The 18,594-nt window shown below is 58.1% G+C and overlaps 1 protein-coding gene across 2 annotated transcripts in view; it reads right to left on the bottom strand.

Moving 5' to 3' along the window:
- Positions 1–772: 772 nt before the first annotated feature.
- TEX264 (testis expressed 264, ER-phagy receptor) overlaps positions 773–18,594 on the bottom strand; it is a 43,370-nt gene continuing 25,548 nt past the window's right edge. For both annotated transcript variants that reach the window (XM_074879395.1, XM_074879396.1), the window contains exons 5-6: positions 9,006–9,177; positions 773–1,616 (exon numbers count right to left, since the gene is read on the bottom strand). In XM_074879395.1, coding sequence (XP_074735496.1) covers positions 1,303–1,616; positions 9,006–9,177 — 486 coding nt within the window. In that variant the 3' untranslated portion in view covers positions 773–1,302. The remainder of the gene's footprint in view (positions 1,617–9,005; positions 9,178–18,594) is intronic.

The following is an 18,594-nucleotide window of genomic DNA, read 5'->3' as shown; positions in this document are numbered from 1 at the left end:
AACAATCTCATGTCAATCACTGGCTGAGGACTAATCATGACCTTTCCAAGCCAGGGAGGACACGTCCCCACCACAGAGGGACAGCCAGGCCACCCTGCCCCTTGCACCCCCATCCCAAGCCCTGGTTTTGGGCCACCACGTCGGTCTGCTGGGGGACAAGCCCTGGGCTGCCGCAGGCACCGGGGCACCGGGGCAGGGCAGGGGCTGAGCTCTGCCAGCCGGGAAAGGTGCTCCAGCACCCGGCATTGCCCCGCGACACCGCGGCGGTGACCAGGCTGCTCCATCGTCCCCAGCTGGGGACAGGGAACTGAGACCAGCATGGGCAGCCCTCCCGGCCTGCACCCCACGGCTGCGGGACCAGGCAGATGGGATGTCGGGGAGGGACCGTGCAGGCAGGCTGGTCCCCCCGCCACAGGAGGAGCGCAGCAGTGCCAGGCCCACCAGCAGCCCAGGGACCTGGCTCTACTGGTTTTACTTTCAGCAGGTTCCCAAGAGGAGTGGGGATGCCACCTCCCTCCAGCCCAGCCTAGCCCAGCTCGGCAGGGCAGCTGGGACCCTTCCCTGCTCCCCCTGCAGCTTGCAGAAGCCGGGGACGGTCGCTGTGGCCCCGCTGGGTTGCCTGGGCAGGGAGCAAGTGCAAGCAGCAGTGATGCAGAGCTCTCAGGCAGCTCCCCGGATGGGTCGGGGGGGCGTGGGGGGCAGCCCCCTCCCTGCCACGGGGCAGGACGGCGCGATCAGCCAAGAGGCAGTCAGCAATGGCACCGGCCACCAGTGAGGAAAAGCATCCACTTTATTACAGACCCCAAAAGTGCCCGTGGCAGTGCCAGGAGGACCAGGTTTACACGGGATGTTTCCATTTTTCAGCAAGGGGAAGAGAAGAGGGGAACAAACCAAACCGACCCTACTCACAGCTCTTTGGTGCTAGAAAACACGTGGCGGTGCGGCAGAGAGAAGCTGTGGGTGAGAGGGGCACTGGCAGAGACGAGGGGGGACACCTCTGTCATCCACCACACACCCCAAGACACCTGCGGGGAATTTGCGACGCATCTAGACACACAAACAGCAAATGCATTTCGCTGGCCCCCAAGCCTGCACCTACCCCACACCGCCGAGCACTGCAGGAGACCCCCCCACCTCCCGGTGTCCCTGAAATGGTCAAACACCCTTTCTGCAGAGAGGGAGAGCGGGTTCCAGGGGGAATCAGCGACCGAAATCTCTTGGCTGAGAGGAAGGAGGTGGGAAAGGCGACTGGTTCCCTGTAACTCAGACTCTGGCGGGAGGCAAGGCAGCCAGGTCTCTGCTTCACTCTTCTCCTCTCTCGGCAGCGATGGGCTCCTTGGTCCACTTGTCTGTGACCTCCTGGTTGCCTGTGTAGCCCACGTCAGGCAGCAGGCCTGGGGCTCCCTCCCCATCCCCGGTGACCTCCAGGTCCAGCTCTTCAAAGGAGGAGCCGCTGGCTCCCGATTCGCTGTAGCTGTGCTCGCTGCGGTTGTCCGCCTCCTCCCGGCCACGGCTGGCTGGGAAGGGCAGCAGGATGGAGGTGGCCACCGAGGTGTCTCTGCTGTCAGTTGTGGCTTCTATGCTGATGGAGCTCGTCTCACTCATGGTGTCGGCCCCTGGGATGGAGAGAGAAGGGAAGGGAGTGAATGCTGTGGGAAGGAAGCAATGGCGATGGGGTGCCACAGCCTTCGAAGCCACCAGAAACCTCAGAGACATCAGGCCACAGTGGAGACCAGCTCCTGCCTCTTGGCACCTCCTGTGCCTTAGAGCAGTGACCGGACCAAGACAAACACGAGCTGGACTCAAGCAGCTCCCTGAAATCAGGACACCCCAAGCTGGAACAACCAACCCCTGGCTTCCCAGCCGTGCCCTGACCCCACTGCTGCTCTCCCGAGGACCTGGCAAGCCCTTCCTTAGGGAGAATGCCCGGCCTGGGAGCTGGGGATGGGGCGAGGAGTGGGACGTTGGGCTGCGAGGGTGATGGGGAGCTGCAGCATTGCTTGAGCACCAAGGGGATGGTGGCACACGGGCCAGTCCTTGGATTTGCCACTGCCAGAGGTGGGTGTACGTCCAGCCTCGGGCCAGAGCACCCTAATGCTGCCTTCAGCACCCACTACAACCTGCTCCCACTCCCTGCGTGGCTCCTCCGCAGCCGGCAGCTCCAGCAGCAGTGTGAAGGCAGGCATGGCACTGGCAGACGGGACTTGGGGTGCTAGAAGATGGGGAGAGCCTTGCCAGCTTGCTTGGCACTTCTCCATGTCACCCGTCTCCCAGCCCACACCCCACCTCATGGCTGAGCCCCACCGGGGGCTGCCCCTGCCTGCCCGGGTGGACCCCTCGGCCCACCGCCCCCTCCCTGGATCCCTGCCTCGTTAGCTCGGTCGACAACACCATTAAGGAGTCGACGACGAGACGAGCGTGTCAGATTGAGACCAGCAGCTCGGTGCTGTTGCCAGAGCAACCAGCCGGGAGACAAAACCCTCCTGTAAAACATTAATCATTGTTAATTATAACATCACAGATCCATGTGGTTAATTATGACATCACAGATCCACGTCACTGATTACGACATCACAGATCCACACTGTTAATTACGACAGCGGCAGCAAACACTGGGTGGTCTCCTCCGTCACGGACCTCCCCGTTCCACCCTCTTGCCGCCTGCCTTGCACTGGCGGGAAGCGTGTGCCGGGCTCGGCTGCTTCCCGGCACCTCTGCTCCCCCGGGGACTCCGTCCATGCCAGGCCGGACGCCCCTGCCGAGGATCATGCCCCACACCGGGAGGGAAACCAGGAGCAGCCCTGCTTGGCAGCGGCACTGGCAGAGGACCGCGGCTTGCCAGTAGTGGGGCTGGGAAGTGGCAAAGAGGACGGTGACGACCATGGAGGGGGTCCCAGGCGGGAGAGGAGAGCCCTCTCCTCCACGCTGGCTCTATCTGCTGGCACGGGGGCTGCCCCACGCTCCTGTGGGCACCTCCAGCCTCCCCAGGCTCCTGCAGCCGGGGTGCCCGGGGCTGGGCTGCTCACCCTCCTCCAGCTGTGTGGCAGCCACCGATCTCCTGGAGGAGACCCACCAGGGAGGGAACTTTCCTTCCAAACACCCTTAAATTCCATTTTTTGCTGTTTTTCTTCCCGGCCTGGGCAGCTGCCAGCAGAACTGCTTGTAAATGGCAGTCCTCTGCCTTCTGAGCGGCATCATCCCACGGTCCTGCCGGCTGAGTGAGGGCTGTTTGGAGAGGACCGAGCAGCGGTAGCAGGACAAGAAGCAGCCGGGAAAGTCCCACAGAGACAGAGTATCCACTGCTTCATCCCACCTGCATGGTGTATCAGCTTCATCCTGCCCAGCGGGTGCCCAGAGAGGAGCCTGAGCCTCCACCCTCTTGCCTTGGCCATGGCATGCAACCCCTTCAGCCACTGGCACGAGCCAAGCCCTGGGCCACCCACCCAAGCAATGCCCGGTGACCTCCCCATGAAAAAGAGAAAAGCACCATCGCTCGCCATCACCCGACGTCTTTGCTGCAGCATCAGGGAGCACCTCGACATGGAAACTACATTTACTCTAAGTTAAAAAGGATGTTTTGCATGCTGCTGGCCAGGCGCTCGCCGAAGGGGACGGCGGCCACTGAGCAGGTGGCAGAAAGGCGGGAGATGCTGTCCTACCTGGCAGGACCTTGGCAGGGCAGTGGGTCAGCAGGGAGCCTCTGGGAAGATGGAGAGCTGCAGGGGAGGGAGGGGAGCATGTGGTCCCTGAGCCTTGAAGCTAACTAAGGGTTTGCAAGGTCTCTAGTGGGGATCTCAAAAAAAAAAAATCCGATTTGGCCACCTTGGTGACCTGAGGTGACATGGACACATTCCTACTATGGCTTCATGACAGCTCACGTCATTCGTGGTCATCTTGTGTCCCTCTGAAATGCAGGGGAAGAATGAACCCGACCCCCAAGCCGTGCCCTGCCTGAGCAGCACCCCTCCTGTGTCACCCTGGGGGAGGTTTCGGCTGGGAAGCCGTCATGTAACCCCCCGCCACAAAGCAAAGGAGCTTCTGAGGGGAGGAGCAGCAGCTCAGGAAGGGGAAGACGGGGATGAAGCTGACCTACACGCTCCTCTGAGCTGCCACCGCGGGAATGCACCGCTGTTCTCACCCCTGCAGCCGACTCCCTCTCCCTCGCTCCAAGGGCGACAATAAATGGAGTCCTGTTTCCTTTCAGCCAGGCACTTTTTCACTGCTCTGTCACTTCTGATCATATTTGAGCAGCCTCAGCTGGCTAATTTGTCCATTTCAGCAGCCTCGCTCTCCTCCGCGCGCGCAGGACAAGGCTGGCTCTGGCGCAGCCACCCAGCCTGGCTGAGGAGGGATGGCCAGGGCAGGCAGGACGAGAGACGGAGCCGCTGCTGCTGGGGATGGTGCAGGGTCAGCTTTGGCAGGGGGATGTGGCAGGAGTCCCCAGCTGTCCCAGCACAGGCAGAGAGCACAGCAAGGCTCCAAGAGGGCAACCAAAGCCTCGTTGGAAGGTGCCTCGTGGGTGAGCAGGGGTTCAGCTCTCATCTCGCGGGCATGTGGAGGTTTCCGGCAGCCCTCACACCCACTTCTCTGTCCTGCCCCGGGCACCTTGCTCCATCCCCCAGCAAACCACTGTCCATTCCCTGCATCCCATTTCCCAAGGCTGGTCCCTGCACCAGGAGCCAGCCCAGCATCTGAACCCAGCACAGCTTTTCCCTCTGGCATGCAGCAAGGTGCCAGCCATTCCATGGAAACCCCCTGCTCTGCTCTGCTCCCCCAAGGACGGTGTAGCCATCCTGCTGCACCTTCACTCAGCAGGAACGTGGAACCTGGGAAGTTTTAATTTGGGAAAAAGAGGCACAGCCAAAGGTGAAGCGCTGCTGGGGTGTTGAGGAGTCCCTCAAAAGCCAGGGCCACCTAGGAAGAAGGGTAGCCAAGCAGCCAACACCAAGCCAGGAATGGGGGCAACGGGAACTAGTCACCCCATGCTGCTAACAAGTGGTGGGGAGCTGGGTCCCCCAGGCAATGCAGCCCTGTGCACCCGGGTACCGGCATCCCCAAATCCCTCCGGGAAGGAGAACAAGCTCCCCTCCCACATCACCCCAGCATGACACTGATGCCCGAACATTGCTCCCCTCTTGGTGCACTCGGGCCCTCTCTTTTCCCCCATTCAATCAAATATTCATCACCTCTGCCGCTAAATAATAGATGAATGTGCTGCCAGGAGGGGCACAGTTCCTCTGCGCTGCCGAAGCTCGCACACAAGCTCTCAGGAGAGGGGCTGGGGCAGGCAGACCAGCAGGAAGGCATGGCAGGAGCTGCACGCTGAGACCCTTCTCAGGATGTAGAGACAGGCAGAACAGGCAAGAGCTCTGCGGAGGACGGAGGTAAGCGGGGATGAGGCAGAGCACATCAGGGAAGGTTTCCCCCCGTGGCACTGGGGCTCAGCGGGTGATGCCGTCAGTTGCACCCGGACGCTGCTGGACAGACTCAGCTCCAGGAAAATGAGCACCTGAGACTCTGGGCAGAGCCACGTGCTTAGAAACCATCTGTGTTCATGCCAGCAAGTCCGTGTCAAGAGGCTGCTTTTGTTTGCTTTCACCTTCCATGCGCCGCAGCGGGGTCATGCTGGAGAGCATGCTGCTGAGAGCGAGCCGGGAGCGAGGGCCTGCCGAGCGCCACGCTGATGCCAAAGCCCCGGAAAATAATTAAGTACAAAACAACTAATCGTGATTGACACTGGCCCCCTGGAGACCCATCAGCCGCCTTCCAAAAATGCTTCCTGTCTTTCCGATGACCCTGACAACGGTGAAGAAGGGCTGGAATTGGTGCGGAGGCAGCCGCAGCCCCCGGCCCCTTCCTTGGGTGCCAAGTGTGTCCGTCCTCAGCAGAGCTGACGGCACCCTGCTCTGTGCACAGCTGCAGCAGAAAGCAGAGACCCCCGACCACGTCCTGCAGCCTTTGCGGCCACTGGCTTCGCTCGGAGCCGCAGGCACCCAGCACCTTGCAGGGTGAGCTCAGGAGCAAGGACAGCAGATGACAGCCTAAATGGAGAGATGCGCTCCAAGGTCAGGAGGCTCAAGAAAACAAATCCAAGCTTTTCTTACACATCCAATCACTTGGTACTGCCTGGCACCAGCCACAACAGGCAAGGAGAAATGGCAGTGCCTTCCACTGGGAACTCCTGAAGTTTTTAATTTGAGGAAAGCGTAATACAGCTGCTGGCAGGGAGTTTTGTGAGCCGTGACTGAAAGGTGCTGTGTCCACACAGAACATCACAACATATGATTCTTGCTCTGAAATCGCACGCTAAATGCTGTTATTTCAGTATTTTGTGAAGAGGGGGAAGAGCGAGCCCAAGGCTGCTGTGCATAAGAGCGTCCTCAGCTGTCTCAAGGAGAGGAGAAGGGGCTCAGCACCTCCCCAGTCCCCCATTTGCTCTCCGAGGCAGCAGGGTGTTGGAGCCCTGCATCTGGATTTGTGCAGCTCAGGCACAGCCAGAGGAGCTGTGTGCCACCCAGGAGCATCCCAGCACTGCCTGAGCTTCCGCTGGGGCAGGACCACTTGAAACACACACAGAGCTGAGGTGGATCAAGAAATAACCCAAATCCATGCAACTGGGGCTGAGGGGAGACCGCACTGAAAAGCAGATGGGGACACTGTGTGCCCACTCTCCAGTCGGCAGAGGAAAGCTCAAAAGCTGTCACAGACACGCCGGCATCTGCTGAGTCATGAAGATCGCACGGCCATCATGCCTGTTGAAGGGGCTGTGGCTAAGCTGAGCTTGCTCCTTGAGCTGCTCCCCCAGGAGGAAGAGAGTAAAAAAATGGGGAAAGAGACCGGGGCTTTCTCTTCTTCCAACTCAGAGGTGGTTGCACAGATCCCAGCACAGAAAATACTTGGGAAGGGACGACCAGGCTCGGTCTGTAAGGTGTCATCTTCAAGGCGTCTCCTTCAAGGCATCTCCAGCGAGTGGCTGGGCAGAGGGGAGATCCTCCAGTGGGCTCTCTTCTCGCACCAGGGCTCAGAAACCCACACAGTGGTGAGATGTGGAACCCGACAAGACCAGCTGCCCCCTCCCACCTCACCTCCCAACTTTGACCCTGCTGCTGAACCAGGGGCAGCCCGACGGCCACTCGATGGCTGGAGCTGGGGCAGCACCACAGGCAACAAACCGAGTCCCCAGAGTCAGCAGGATGCTCACTGGGTACCGTTTCCCTTTGCACAAGCCCAGGACCTCCCCACACAGTGCCACCCCCCCCAGCTGACAGCAGTCATGCCAGCCTGGGGCACTGCAACATCACAGGGATGCAGGAGATGATGGGGACCTCCAGGATCCTCACGCAGGAGTGGCACAATTAACCCAAAAGCTTGCCATGTCCTCGGCCCTCTTGGGAGCCTCTCTGACGGTTGGAGCAAGGATGTGATGGTGCCCAACCAGACCTGGTTCTGCTGCTGTGCCCAGAAGCGATGGTGATCACAGTGCGACATCCAACCTCGACTCTCTAGTCTCAGAGGCAAGGCCAACCTCTCACAGCTATTATTATTTTAAGCTGGTTTTGTGCAGACTCAGCAGATGACACCACATCAGACTGCACCGACAGAAGTCATCTACGTGACTAGAAGGGAAGGGGTGGTGGAGGAGCCAGCCTAGAGCTGCTGCCGGAGAGCCCAGTCTGGGGTCTCCTGCATCACAAAGTCCAACATCATTTGCTGTCTAAAATTGGGAAGACATTCCCAGCCCTTCTTCCAGCAGGGCAGGGGACTCCCCCACCATGGGTAGGCTGGCAGTGGTGTCCCCAGGAAAGCACCAAGACATCCAGGGCGCAGGACAGCAGCTGCACCGAGATCCCCTGGCTGTGCTGCGGGACCGTGCACCCTGAGAGGTGCAGAGAGGGGCACACACAGCTGCTGAAACCACCGACCTGAAGCAGCTTTTGCTCACGTGGGTCCTGCTGTCCTCTCCAAAACCAAGAGACAACCATGGGAAGGTGCCGGAGTGAACAGGCTGTGGGGTGCCTTTGGTCAACCCGGGCCAGTGCCCAGAGCAGCCGCCCCAACACAAGGCAGACAAAAAGGTGAAGAGCCGAGTGAGCACCATGAAAACAGGACCTCTAAGCACTGGGAAACTGCTCCAATTAGACTCTTCATTGCAGCGCTAAATGGACAGAGCTCCCAGAAAGCAATTTCCAGGCTTGCTTTTACGCTGCACGCAATTAAGAATTAAAGCAACCCAAACCTGAAGATGTGTTAAAACAAATGACCAGACTCCCCGGGAGGCGAGGAGAGCCATCATGCTTTTTTCATGCCCATTACACAAGCGTGGACGACCTGTGGGGCAGGAGGAGGTGGCTGCCCCCACCAGTGGCCGGCTTGGCGACGCCATTCAGTGCCCGGGAATGCTCGGCTAGCCGGCTCCCGCATCTCACAGACATGTGAGCACGTGGGCTGGCGACGGCAACTAGCATTTCGGGTTACTATAGCACTGCTGTTCTGCGCCTACAGCCATTGTGGTCCCTTCCTGTATGAATACATCCAGGCTCCAACAGATCTCGCTGAGCAGATGCTATCGGGCAACTCCACCACCAGCTACAGCAACCTGGTATTTAAGCTCTTCGCAATCCCAATATGTAACAGATGAAGATGAGATCAAGGAAGATGTATATGACAAGGAGAAAAACAAGCCCAGCTGCAACCAAAAGCTGTGAGAACCAGCTCTGCTCTGACAACAGTGGGCCAGCGGCTCGGCGGCAGCTTGCCCCTCGCCCTGATGCCACAGGGATGCCCGGGTGCAACTTGAGGCACGGCGTGACACCTCAGGGACGAGATCCTATCTCAGCCTGGGGTGAGGGGAAGAGGTGTGCTGAGACTTAGCAGTTGTGTGCCTGGTGGGCACAGGTCAGCCCCTCTCTGCCTGTTCAGGTGGCAAAACTGGGGAGACCAGGACCCCCGCCTTTGGGAGGGCTGATGCCAATCAAAGACAGAGCCCATGCGCAAGCCACAGATACCTGTGATGTCTGTCTGGGCATCCTCGGCCTCAGCTGCTGCAGCCCTGCTCTTCCTCTCCAGTTCTTTCATTTCAGGCACGTAGAAGTCCCCTTGGCGGGCAAGGGGACACACAAAGTAGATGCGGTCCTCCTTGTAGATCTCGATCCGGGGGTGGGCACACAGCTTCCTCTCCTGAAACACAGCAGGTAACAGCGGGTCAGGGATGTGCCCTTGCCCTGGCAGCCCCCCACCATGCAGACCTGCTGGCCTGGCAGCACTGCAGACTGACCTGCTTCGCCCACAGACATGGGGGCACAACGAGGAGTGGTGGGTCCCACCCCAAAACCACAGTGATGCCTTCCCTCTCACAACAGCCCCCTGCGTGCCAGGGCTGGTGGGTTCAGCCCTGGGGGTGAGCGGTTGGCCAGGCTCAAGAAGGAGATGCTGAAGTTTTAGGGAGATGCAGCTCCCTTGGCTCAGCCTTGTTTTTGGCGTGCTCATTTTGGGCTGGAGCGAGGGGTTTTGGGGAGCCCAGCAGCTGCTTCGCATGGACCTGCCAAGTCTCCTGGCAGTACGGCCCCATGAGCAGGCATAGCACTTCTCCGCTAATTAATATAATCCAGAGCCGACAGCTCAAGCAGCTCCTTTCAGAACGGCAAGGGCAGGGGGAGTGGGAGATGAATCCCTGGCATTTCAGATAACTCCCCCTCCTCCTCTTCCTCACCCCACCTCCCCCCAGCAGCACACTTCAAGACCTCAGCTCCCCCAGCCAGGGACCTGTGACGGGGGCATGTCCCCCTCGGGTGCGCCGGCCCACGCTGAGCCAGGGCTGTGGGGACTCTCAGGGTGCTGGGGCTGGGCTGAGGAGCAGCTGGACCCCTCTTGCCACCCCCTCCTCGCCTGCTCGCCCACCAGCTGCTTGCTGGCAGAGGGGGCGGCTGATTACAAGCTGGGTGAGAAGGGAGAGTGTCTCTTCAGCGGGTTTTCTTTTTCTTTCTTTCCCCTTTTCAAATCACTGACAGTTTTTATTTAACCCTGCAACCACCCTGATTATCCTCCTCCTCCTCCTCCCTGCCCTGACTATCCTCCTCTTCCTCTTCCCTGCTCTAACTATCCTCTTCCTCCTCCTTGCCCTGACTATCCTCCGCTTTCTCCCTGTCTCAGCTATCCTCATTCTCCTCCCTGCCACATCACCCCGGCATTGCTTGCCCAGACATCCTCTAGCAGGGTCCCCATCCCTCCGGGGCTCTCCAAAGTCAGGTCTGGCCCCTCTCTAAGGACGAGCTCTATGGACACATCAATCACGTCCTTACAAAAGCCTGTTCGGTCCTGATCCCCTTCATCCTTGGGGATGGACCAAGCTGATTTCAAGTCATTTATTTCCCAGTCAAATGCTGGCACCGGGCAGAATCCACAACTGACAGGAGCCAATGCCAACCCCCTCCTCAGCGCTGTCAGCAAGGCCACCTGGAGAGCTACCTCCATGCTGGCAGGATGCTGCGCAAGCAAGACAAGGAGAAAACCCCACATGAGCCATTTTCGGGTCTATTTTCCCAGGAAAGCCTGCAGGAGCTGGCTCTGCAGAGCCCCAGTTTGCCCAGCGGCACCACAGCAGCAGAAACACAAACCCCAGCAGAAGCTCTGCCCATCCCATCCCAACATCTTCAAGCCTGAATTTCGGCAGAGTCCCTCCTCCAGCCAGAGAGGAACCACATTCACGAGCCCCGTGCCGCAGGGACGCGCAGGGACGCGGGCGGGCTTCCAAGGCGCTTGGAGCCCGGAGTTCCCACTTGCAGGCAGGTGAAACACTAACGCACACAGATCAAAACTGTATTAAATAAAAACAAGCCAGACTGTTTTTAGCAGCAGAGCAGAGGCGGCTCATATCACTCCTGCTTTTTCAGCAACAACTCAGACAAGAACCCTCCCTGCCGCTCTGCCCCTTGCTCTACCAACCACAAGCCCATCAGCCAATCTTCAGCTCAGTTCGTTATTTTAGGTTACTGCAACACATACCAGAGACGGGTATCTCCAAGGTTTTTTGGATGCATCCAGCTGGCCCTCCATCACTTAATGCAGACAGGGACAACTCAAAGGATTTTAGAGCAACCAGACCTTCACTAAATTCATATGAGGTCTCTAACCAGTCTTAAACCTCAGGGCTCCAGTCCAGCCTCCAAGACATCCCAAGCTGACTTCCCAAAGCCCACCCTGGTTTCCTAAAGAGTGGATCTGGGACATAACCTCTCCTTACAATTTACCTAGGCTGCTACAACTCTCCTTCCAATTACACAGCCATAGTAGTGACCTCCCCCGAAACACAAACAATGCCTCCTCCATGCACATAAAATAAGGGAATTGTGGCTTTTTAAGGAATAAAAATGCACACCTGTGTGAAGAGCAGGGTCCCAGATTGGCTCTTGAGCCAAATGCTGCTTCACACTCAAGGATTATCCTATAAGATAGACGGGGATGCTCCACCCTGCCAGGGTGGGAAGCAGCTTTGTCTCCCTGAAGCCAGAGGAGCCAAGGTGCCCCGCAGCCAAAGCCCATGGCTGTGGACCAGGTCGGTGGGATGATGCTGAAGTGGCCGGACACTTGCTGTCAATACCAACGCCTGCCTCATTACAGACAGCTACAAGGATGCTTAACACTTGACTTCATCCCAGTTCATGCAGGGTTTTCCTCAAAAGAAAATGGAGGGAAACCAGAGCCTGGTGGTCCTCATTGATGCCTGTACAAATCAAGTTGGGAACAAGGCTAGTGAACTGGCCTCTGCTTCTGCACTTCTTCTCAGAGCAACCCAGCTCCTGGCAGGGCTGCTGCAGAGCTCAGCACCAGCAGCCGGGCTCAGGAGAAGACAAAGTCCCCAAGAAGGAGCAGGGAGGTGGCAGCTGGGAATGCTGTCCAGTCCAGGCTGGGACCAAAGGGATGAGACTCCATAAAGACTTGAGGAAAGGGCACAGGCAATGAGGTGGGGAGCCAGGACAACAGAAATAGCTAAGGGGATAATCCAAAGGGGATGCAAGGGAGATCGCCCTTGTGATCATCCCAAAGGAGATCAGGAGGTAGGCAGAGGACAGGCAAGCACAGGCAGAGGTGCAGCAAAGTGCAACCAAGAGGTGGATGTCAACATAGCACAGAGTGGGTTTAGGATTATCCCAGCGGAGAGGAAGGCTGCAAGGCTGCTGCAAGGGAAAGAAACAGCCCAGCGAGACTGGAGAGCAGAGTCCAAAGGCGAAGACGTAAGCAGAGAGTGAATTAGCGAAGGCTCAACATGGCAAAACAACAGAGATGCACAACAGGCAATAATACACTCTGCAGCTGAGGAGGAAGCCCCTCGCTAACTGTGCAGCTAAGCCAACAGATGGAGCAGCAAGGTGGATGTGGAGTTTGCAAGGCAGAGCCCTCAAGTCAAATCAAATGCAGTCTCACACAGGCGGAGGAGCTCAGCAAGAGGTGAGCAGTGGGACGCCGATGGCGTCGGGGCCAGGCTTCTGGCTAGGACAGCAGGACCCGGTAAGTAGGGCAGAGAAGGGGACTCATCCCTTCGCAAGGTCATGCTGTGTCACTTGCCTTCTCAGCCTCCGCCGGGAGCTCAACCTTCCTACGGCCAGAAAAGATGGAGGTGGCAGCAGAGTGTGCGAGGCTTATTTCTATGTGGGACCCTCCACCGGGCGCCGGAGGCATGGGATTTATTGCACGTAATCCATACAGCCAACCTACACAGCAAAGGCCAATGCATCCAGAGCCCACCAGTTCAGTCCTGACATGCACAGCAGCTCCAGCATATCCTGCTATGTCCGACCCCCCAATTCCCATGAAGCCAACTCCTTCTTGGCCCATCCAAGGGCTGCGGTGGGGTGCTGCTCACCATCCTCTTGGGAACGAGGGTTTATGGAGGGGAAGACTCTTGCACTCCTCTTTCCCAGGTGAAATAACACCCCACCCAATCTTTACCCCGGGTTGTTTCCAAATCACCCACCACCCCTGATTCCCTGCAGGACTTCCTCCAGGTTGGCCTCACCCCTCTAGAAATGGAGCATCCCCTGGCCTTGTGCATCAGAAAGCACCAAACCAGCGTTCTGGGAGACCTTCCCCAGCAGTGGGAGGTGGCACCTCCCTGGCAGCATAAATTTTCATCTCCCCACTTGTCCGTTAAGGAATAGACCCCTTCATCTGCCCACAGAGTGGCTTGGGCATGGCCTCCCAGACAGAGGACGCCCCCGCTTCCTCAGGCAGCCAGGAGAGCAGTCCCAAGGCTACGGGACATGCAACAGGGTGGCTGAGATGTGACCTGCAGTCATTAAAATCCCATCAGAATCGTGCCAAAATGGAAGGGGGTGGCAGGGTGCTCACGCTGCGCCATGCCCCTCAGCGCCTGCTGGAAAACAGAAGGCGAGCTGGGGCACTGCGGGGACCGGCTTTGTCACTCTGTCAGGCTCGTCTGCTCAGGAATTCAAATGCCACCAACTGGATCTGCTTCATCTCCCACTGCTGGAAGAATTCAGCTTGTTAGGAGACCAGCAAACGAGCCTTGCGGCTGCTCTCGGGATCCTTGCCATGCCCGGGCATGCTGGCACTCAGGCTCCAGCTGAACCCACTGTCTGCCCCAAAACACTTCTAGGGTTGCCAGGAAGGCAGTGGGGAGACAGCTGCTGTCCTAGTCCTGTTTCTGGGCACAAGCCTTCTGGCCCCAGAGCCCCACCCCCCCATCACCAAGACCTCCTGGCATGGCTCACAGGGCGATGGTTAAGCCACGCCAGCCCGCTGAGTCACCGTTTCAGGGCCAATGGCTGTGGGAGCAGTAGGGGAGAGGCTTTTTGGGCCACCACCAATCTTCCTGCTGTGGCAGGGCTGGGGGCTGAGCTCTCCGTGCTGCCCAGCAGCTCCTGGATCCACCACAAGAGATGTCTGCCTTGCGCCCCAGCTGCCAGCGAGCCACACGTATACTGCCATCGCCTGCGCCTGTCACCCACCCCTGCCAGAGGACCTCCTGCCTGCAACGTGTAAAAAAATGCCTGGAAAACCCAGCCAGGACTGGAAAAACCACAGAGAGCAAGCAACCGATCACCCAGCAAACGCTCCCCTTCTTCTACCTTAGGGGCACCAGGCAGCCCCCTGAGCTGTCTGCCCTGCCACTGGCCAGGGATGCACTCTCCAGGGATCCGCTGCTGGGCACTGCCAAAAAGCTGGGACAGGCTGGAGCCTGCCAGCCACTAGGAAAGCGATGGTGCAGGATCCAGCCTAAGCACTGACTTCTCTCCGCACAGTCCCAATTGAGAGAACAACTTCCCAGAGAGGCCAATAAGCACATGGTCCAAGCCTGCGCTGGGAGGGGACTCAGACTCAAGGAGAAACTGTGGGTTGTTTACCAGGGGCCACATGAACATCAGTTTGGCACAATGTGCCTGGTGCTGCTGCTCGTCTCTGCTCTTACAGTGATGGGATGCACCACTGCCATCTCAGTGAAGCAGAAGGGTGCTGGGCACACGGGGCTGGCTCCACCCGCATCCTGCTGCCATCCCAGAGCGACATCAGCCACAGGAGGGGGTTTTCCACAGGCAGCTGGAGAGTGGGGCTGGCCCATGCCCGGGTTACAGCCAGGTCCGCTCTGCTACCAAATGGGACCAGCAGCCTCAAGTACAATTTGCTAAACACCAGTGATGCAGTGGGTGTCTGGCTCCTGCCCTGGGGGGAGCACGGGGAGGGATGCTGAGGGACACCCCTCCAGCCCCGCTGCTGCACCAGAGCTCCCTCCCTCCATTTATTACACCACCACACCTGGAGGAGGAACAGATGGTGGGTGTGAACACATGGGGGGGTTGTGCCCATCGCTGGAGGCTGCTGCTCACCAGGGGAGCTCACCAGCATCCCCCTAGACAGTCAGAACATCATCACACCCTCACTGCCATAAGCCTCCCCTCGCCTGTGCCACTGGCACTTGGGCCACTCTAGTTAGTGCCAGCAGATCAGCTGGCACCCAGCAGAGTGCAGGGGACCCCCAGGGGACCCGTCAGCTCCATCCTCACATGCCAGCACCTCCCGCCTGCTCAGGCAACACGACTCCCCCACGTCTTGCTTCCAGCCAGAGGCATTCATCCTCTCCTCCTCCCAGCGAAAGGGTCGGACGCTTTGGTCCCAGGGATTTTAAAGAAACAACAAAACCGCGTGGAGCTGAAGGGCCCTAAAATCAGTTGCTAAAATTAGAGCTGAAACTGAGCCACCAGCTAGGACCGGAGGGAGCGCGCTGTGTGCCACATCCTCCTCGCTTCCTCACACACTCCACGCTCGGTGTGTCATCCCCGCTTATCTTAGACCACGGGTGCTAGGTAGTGCAGGGAGGCTTTGCAATTCAGTTTGCACAGCACCCGGCACCCTTCAGCGCTCTCCCAGTTCAGCCAGGGGACAGACCCCTTGCTGGGCCATCCTGCCGTCCCAGACCCAGACTGGGGATGTCCCTGTCTCTGTTTCTCCTTGCCTGGACAGCAGCTTGAGGTTAAACACCGCTTTGGTCCCAAGTCTGAGCTGAAGAAAGCAAAAAAAATAAAGGCACCCCTTCCTCCTCAGGTTTCAAGCTTGGTTTCAATGTGTGCTTCCAGCCCAGAAAGCCAAGCGTCTCCTGGGCTGCCCTACAAGCAGTGTGGCCAGCAGGTTGAGGCAGGGGATGCTCCCACACTGCTCTGCTCTCATGAGACTCCACCTGGAGCACTGCCTCCAGTTGTGGGGTCTCCAGCACAAGACAGTCATAGACCTGTCAGAGCAGGTCCAGAGGACACCATGGAAACAGTTCAAGGGCTGGAACACCTCTGCTATGGAGAGAGGCTGAGAGAGCCTGGAGAAGAGAGGGCTCCGGGGAGACCTTATTGCAGCCTTTCAATATACAAAGGGGGCTTGTAAGAAAGATGAAGAGAGACTTTTTACCAGGGTCTGTAGTGACAGGACAAGGGACAACAGTTTTAAACCAAAGGAGGGCAGGTTTAGGTTGGACATAAGGAAGAAATGGCTTGTGATGAGGGTGGTGAGACTCTGGCACAGGTTGCCCAGAGAAGCTGTGGATGCCCCATCACTGGAAGTGTTCAAGGCCAGGTGGGACAGGGCTTTGAACAACCTGATCTAGTGAAAGATATCCCTGACCACAGCGGGGGGGGTTGGACTGGATGATCTCTGAAGGTCCTTCCCAATCCTTCTGTGATTCTGGTCCTCCCTGCTGAGCCGCAGCCTGACCACAGGAGACAGGGATGAAACCTGGGTGCCTGGGGCTGCCTGCTGAGGGGCAGGAGGCGGGCAGGGGCTGGGGAGGCGCCATCGGCCCAAGAGATGGTTTGGGCAGAAGGGAGGACAAGCTGCTGGAGGGAGAAGCAGGCAGACATGCTTTACACCAGTAATACCTCAAGCATCAATGAAACTCCAACATCTCAGCTTGCAGCTCAAGCAAGGATGAACGTGGAACTGGCGGGCCCTGCCTCCCAGCACGGCCGGCCCTCAAAGCCAGCTCCAGCACACGGCACAACCGTGAACACCAGGCTGCCGAGGGCTGCGAAACAGCTGCTGCTTCCCAGCCTGGAGAAACTCACATTTCAGAGGTGGTGAGACTGCTCCCACGCATGTGCACTTTACTTTCAAATCCTCCGGGCTGCGAGGTGTTTCAGAAACAGAAGGTGATATTATTGCAATCAAGAAAAGGCCGTTTCCGTCAGTCAGCAGGAAAAACGAGTGGCACCACCGGCACTATAGCAGCGGAAAACACAGTCTCGCCAAAGGATAGCAAATCCTCCAGGTAGCAAAATACAGTGCCTGGCAATTAGCACCTCCCACACCCATCGGCAACCCTCCCTGCCCTCCGCACTAGCACACTTCCCCCTCTTCCTGCAGCAGCCGCCCATCCTGCCTGCAACCAGGACACCACCCTGCCAAGGTGGCAGCGCCGTGGCTTCAGGACAGGCAGGTGAAAATCAGCCCCCGAGATCCTCACCACAGCAGCGAGAAGGAGCGCATTTGGACCGTGGGAGCCGCGAAACGCGAGGCTCGATAGCTGGGAGAGTTTTTCATTTTCACCTTGGTGAAGGCAGCCCGCCATGCAATTTACACCTTGCCCGCCTGCCTGCCTGCGCTTCCCGGGGCCGAATCACCCAGCTGCTCCCGCCCCGGCAGAGCCGCGGGAGCTGCAAAGCGGCAGCTGTCAGGCATGGCCAAACTGAGAGGTGAAGGAACGAGCCCGGGCGGGTTGGTGGGTACAGGAGATCCCAGCACTCCGAGAGGGCTGTCAGGGACCAGGCACAGGCTCCCAGGTCACTGCTGGAAGCTGCTGTGAGAGTTGTGAACACTTTTCTCCTCCTCGGGACAGAGATGCAGACTCCTTCCCATCATCAGGTAAAAGGGAGTAAGCTCCAGCCCTGCCTCGCTGCAGGCACAGACACACTCCGGACCTCCTCCCCTTCCCACACCCACTTGAGCAGCAAGAGAAATCCTGCAGCACATCCAGGAGCATCCCCCATCTTCAGAGACGAGCCGGGCAGCAAGTTCCAGCAAGATAAAACCTTTCAGAAAGTAGCCACAGGCAGCCAGAGCCCCTGGCATGGGGGAAGGACAAGCCCTGGCCAAGGCTGCCAGCCTGGACACACTCAGGTACGTTAGTCCATGTGCTTCCAGAGACATATTTTACTGCCCCCAACTATGGGAACGTCACCTGCAGAATAAGGAGCAGATGGTGCAAACACACACAGTTCATGGGGCTTGGGTACCCCCTGGTGTCACGGTTATTTGGTAGTAATTAGTCCTGAAGCAGAGAGTTTGAGAAGTGAATCAAACTTTTACATTAAAAAAAAAAATTTTCCTAAAAACTCGGTGCTTTCCATGTCTCCAGTTCTGCCTTGCTCCTGTACCCATCATGGGTAAGCAAAGCCAGCTGGGGAGACAGTTTTCACCAGCTTCCCAGAGCTCCACTATATGTTCTCACACTCTTCCTCCTACCCGACCCCAACCACATCCCTTCCTCTCCTCCTCCTTCCCTATCACTGCCACACACAAGCTCTCTGAAGGGGACTTTGGTTTTAACCACTCAGAAGCCCAAACACTGGATTTTCATAAGACAAGAAATCCGCGTAAATCCACATAATCTCTCCTCTGAGGAACCAGTCCTGGGTTCTTGTCCCTGTCCCTAGGAACTCCATCACTACAGGAGTGTGTGGGTCAACAGCCGTGCATGAAAGGAGGCGGATGAGGCTGCGGGAGAGGAGGACCACAGCTGGAGAGGGCTGCCTCTGCTTTGGAGTGCAGGTCTCCAGGGACCAACGCTCTCCTTCCAGCCCTCAGAGGATGCTTTTTCAGCATTAATCGCAAAGCTGAAGAGGTTGATGCAATGATCTCTGCCATCACGGATGACTGGAGCGATGTTAAATCGCTTTGCCTGCTCTGTTGCCTCGGCAAGGCTGCCAGGAGCAGCAGCTGTGGCAATTTCTCTGCCTCTTGTCAAGGCAGGGCCTTTCAGGAAAGGAATCATCGCCCAAGACATTCTCCTGCCTGTCCTGCCTCAGCCAGGCAGCACACCACACTGTGGTCTCCCACCCCATGTGGGGCATCATGCAGGTAAAAAGAGCCTCTTTGAAA

Source organism: Strix uralensis, chromosome 10, assembly GCF_047716275.1.
Source record: "Strix uralensis isolate ZFMK-TIS-50842 chromosome 10, bStrUra1, whole genome shotgun sequence".
NCBI classification, from domain to species: domain Eukaryota; kingdom Metazoa; phylum Chordata; class Aves; order Strigiformes; family Strigidae; genus Strix; species Strix uralensis.
The sequence above is the reverse complement of the archived record's forward strand: the minus strand, read 5'-3'. Positions and strand labels throughout refer to the sequence as shown.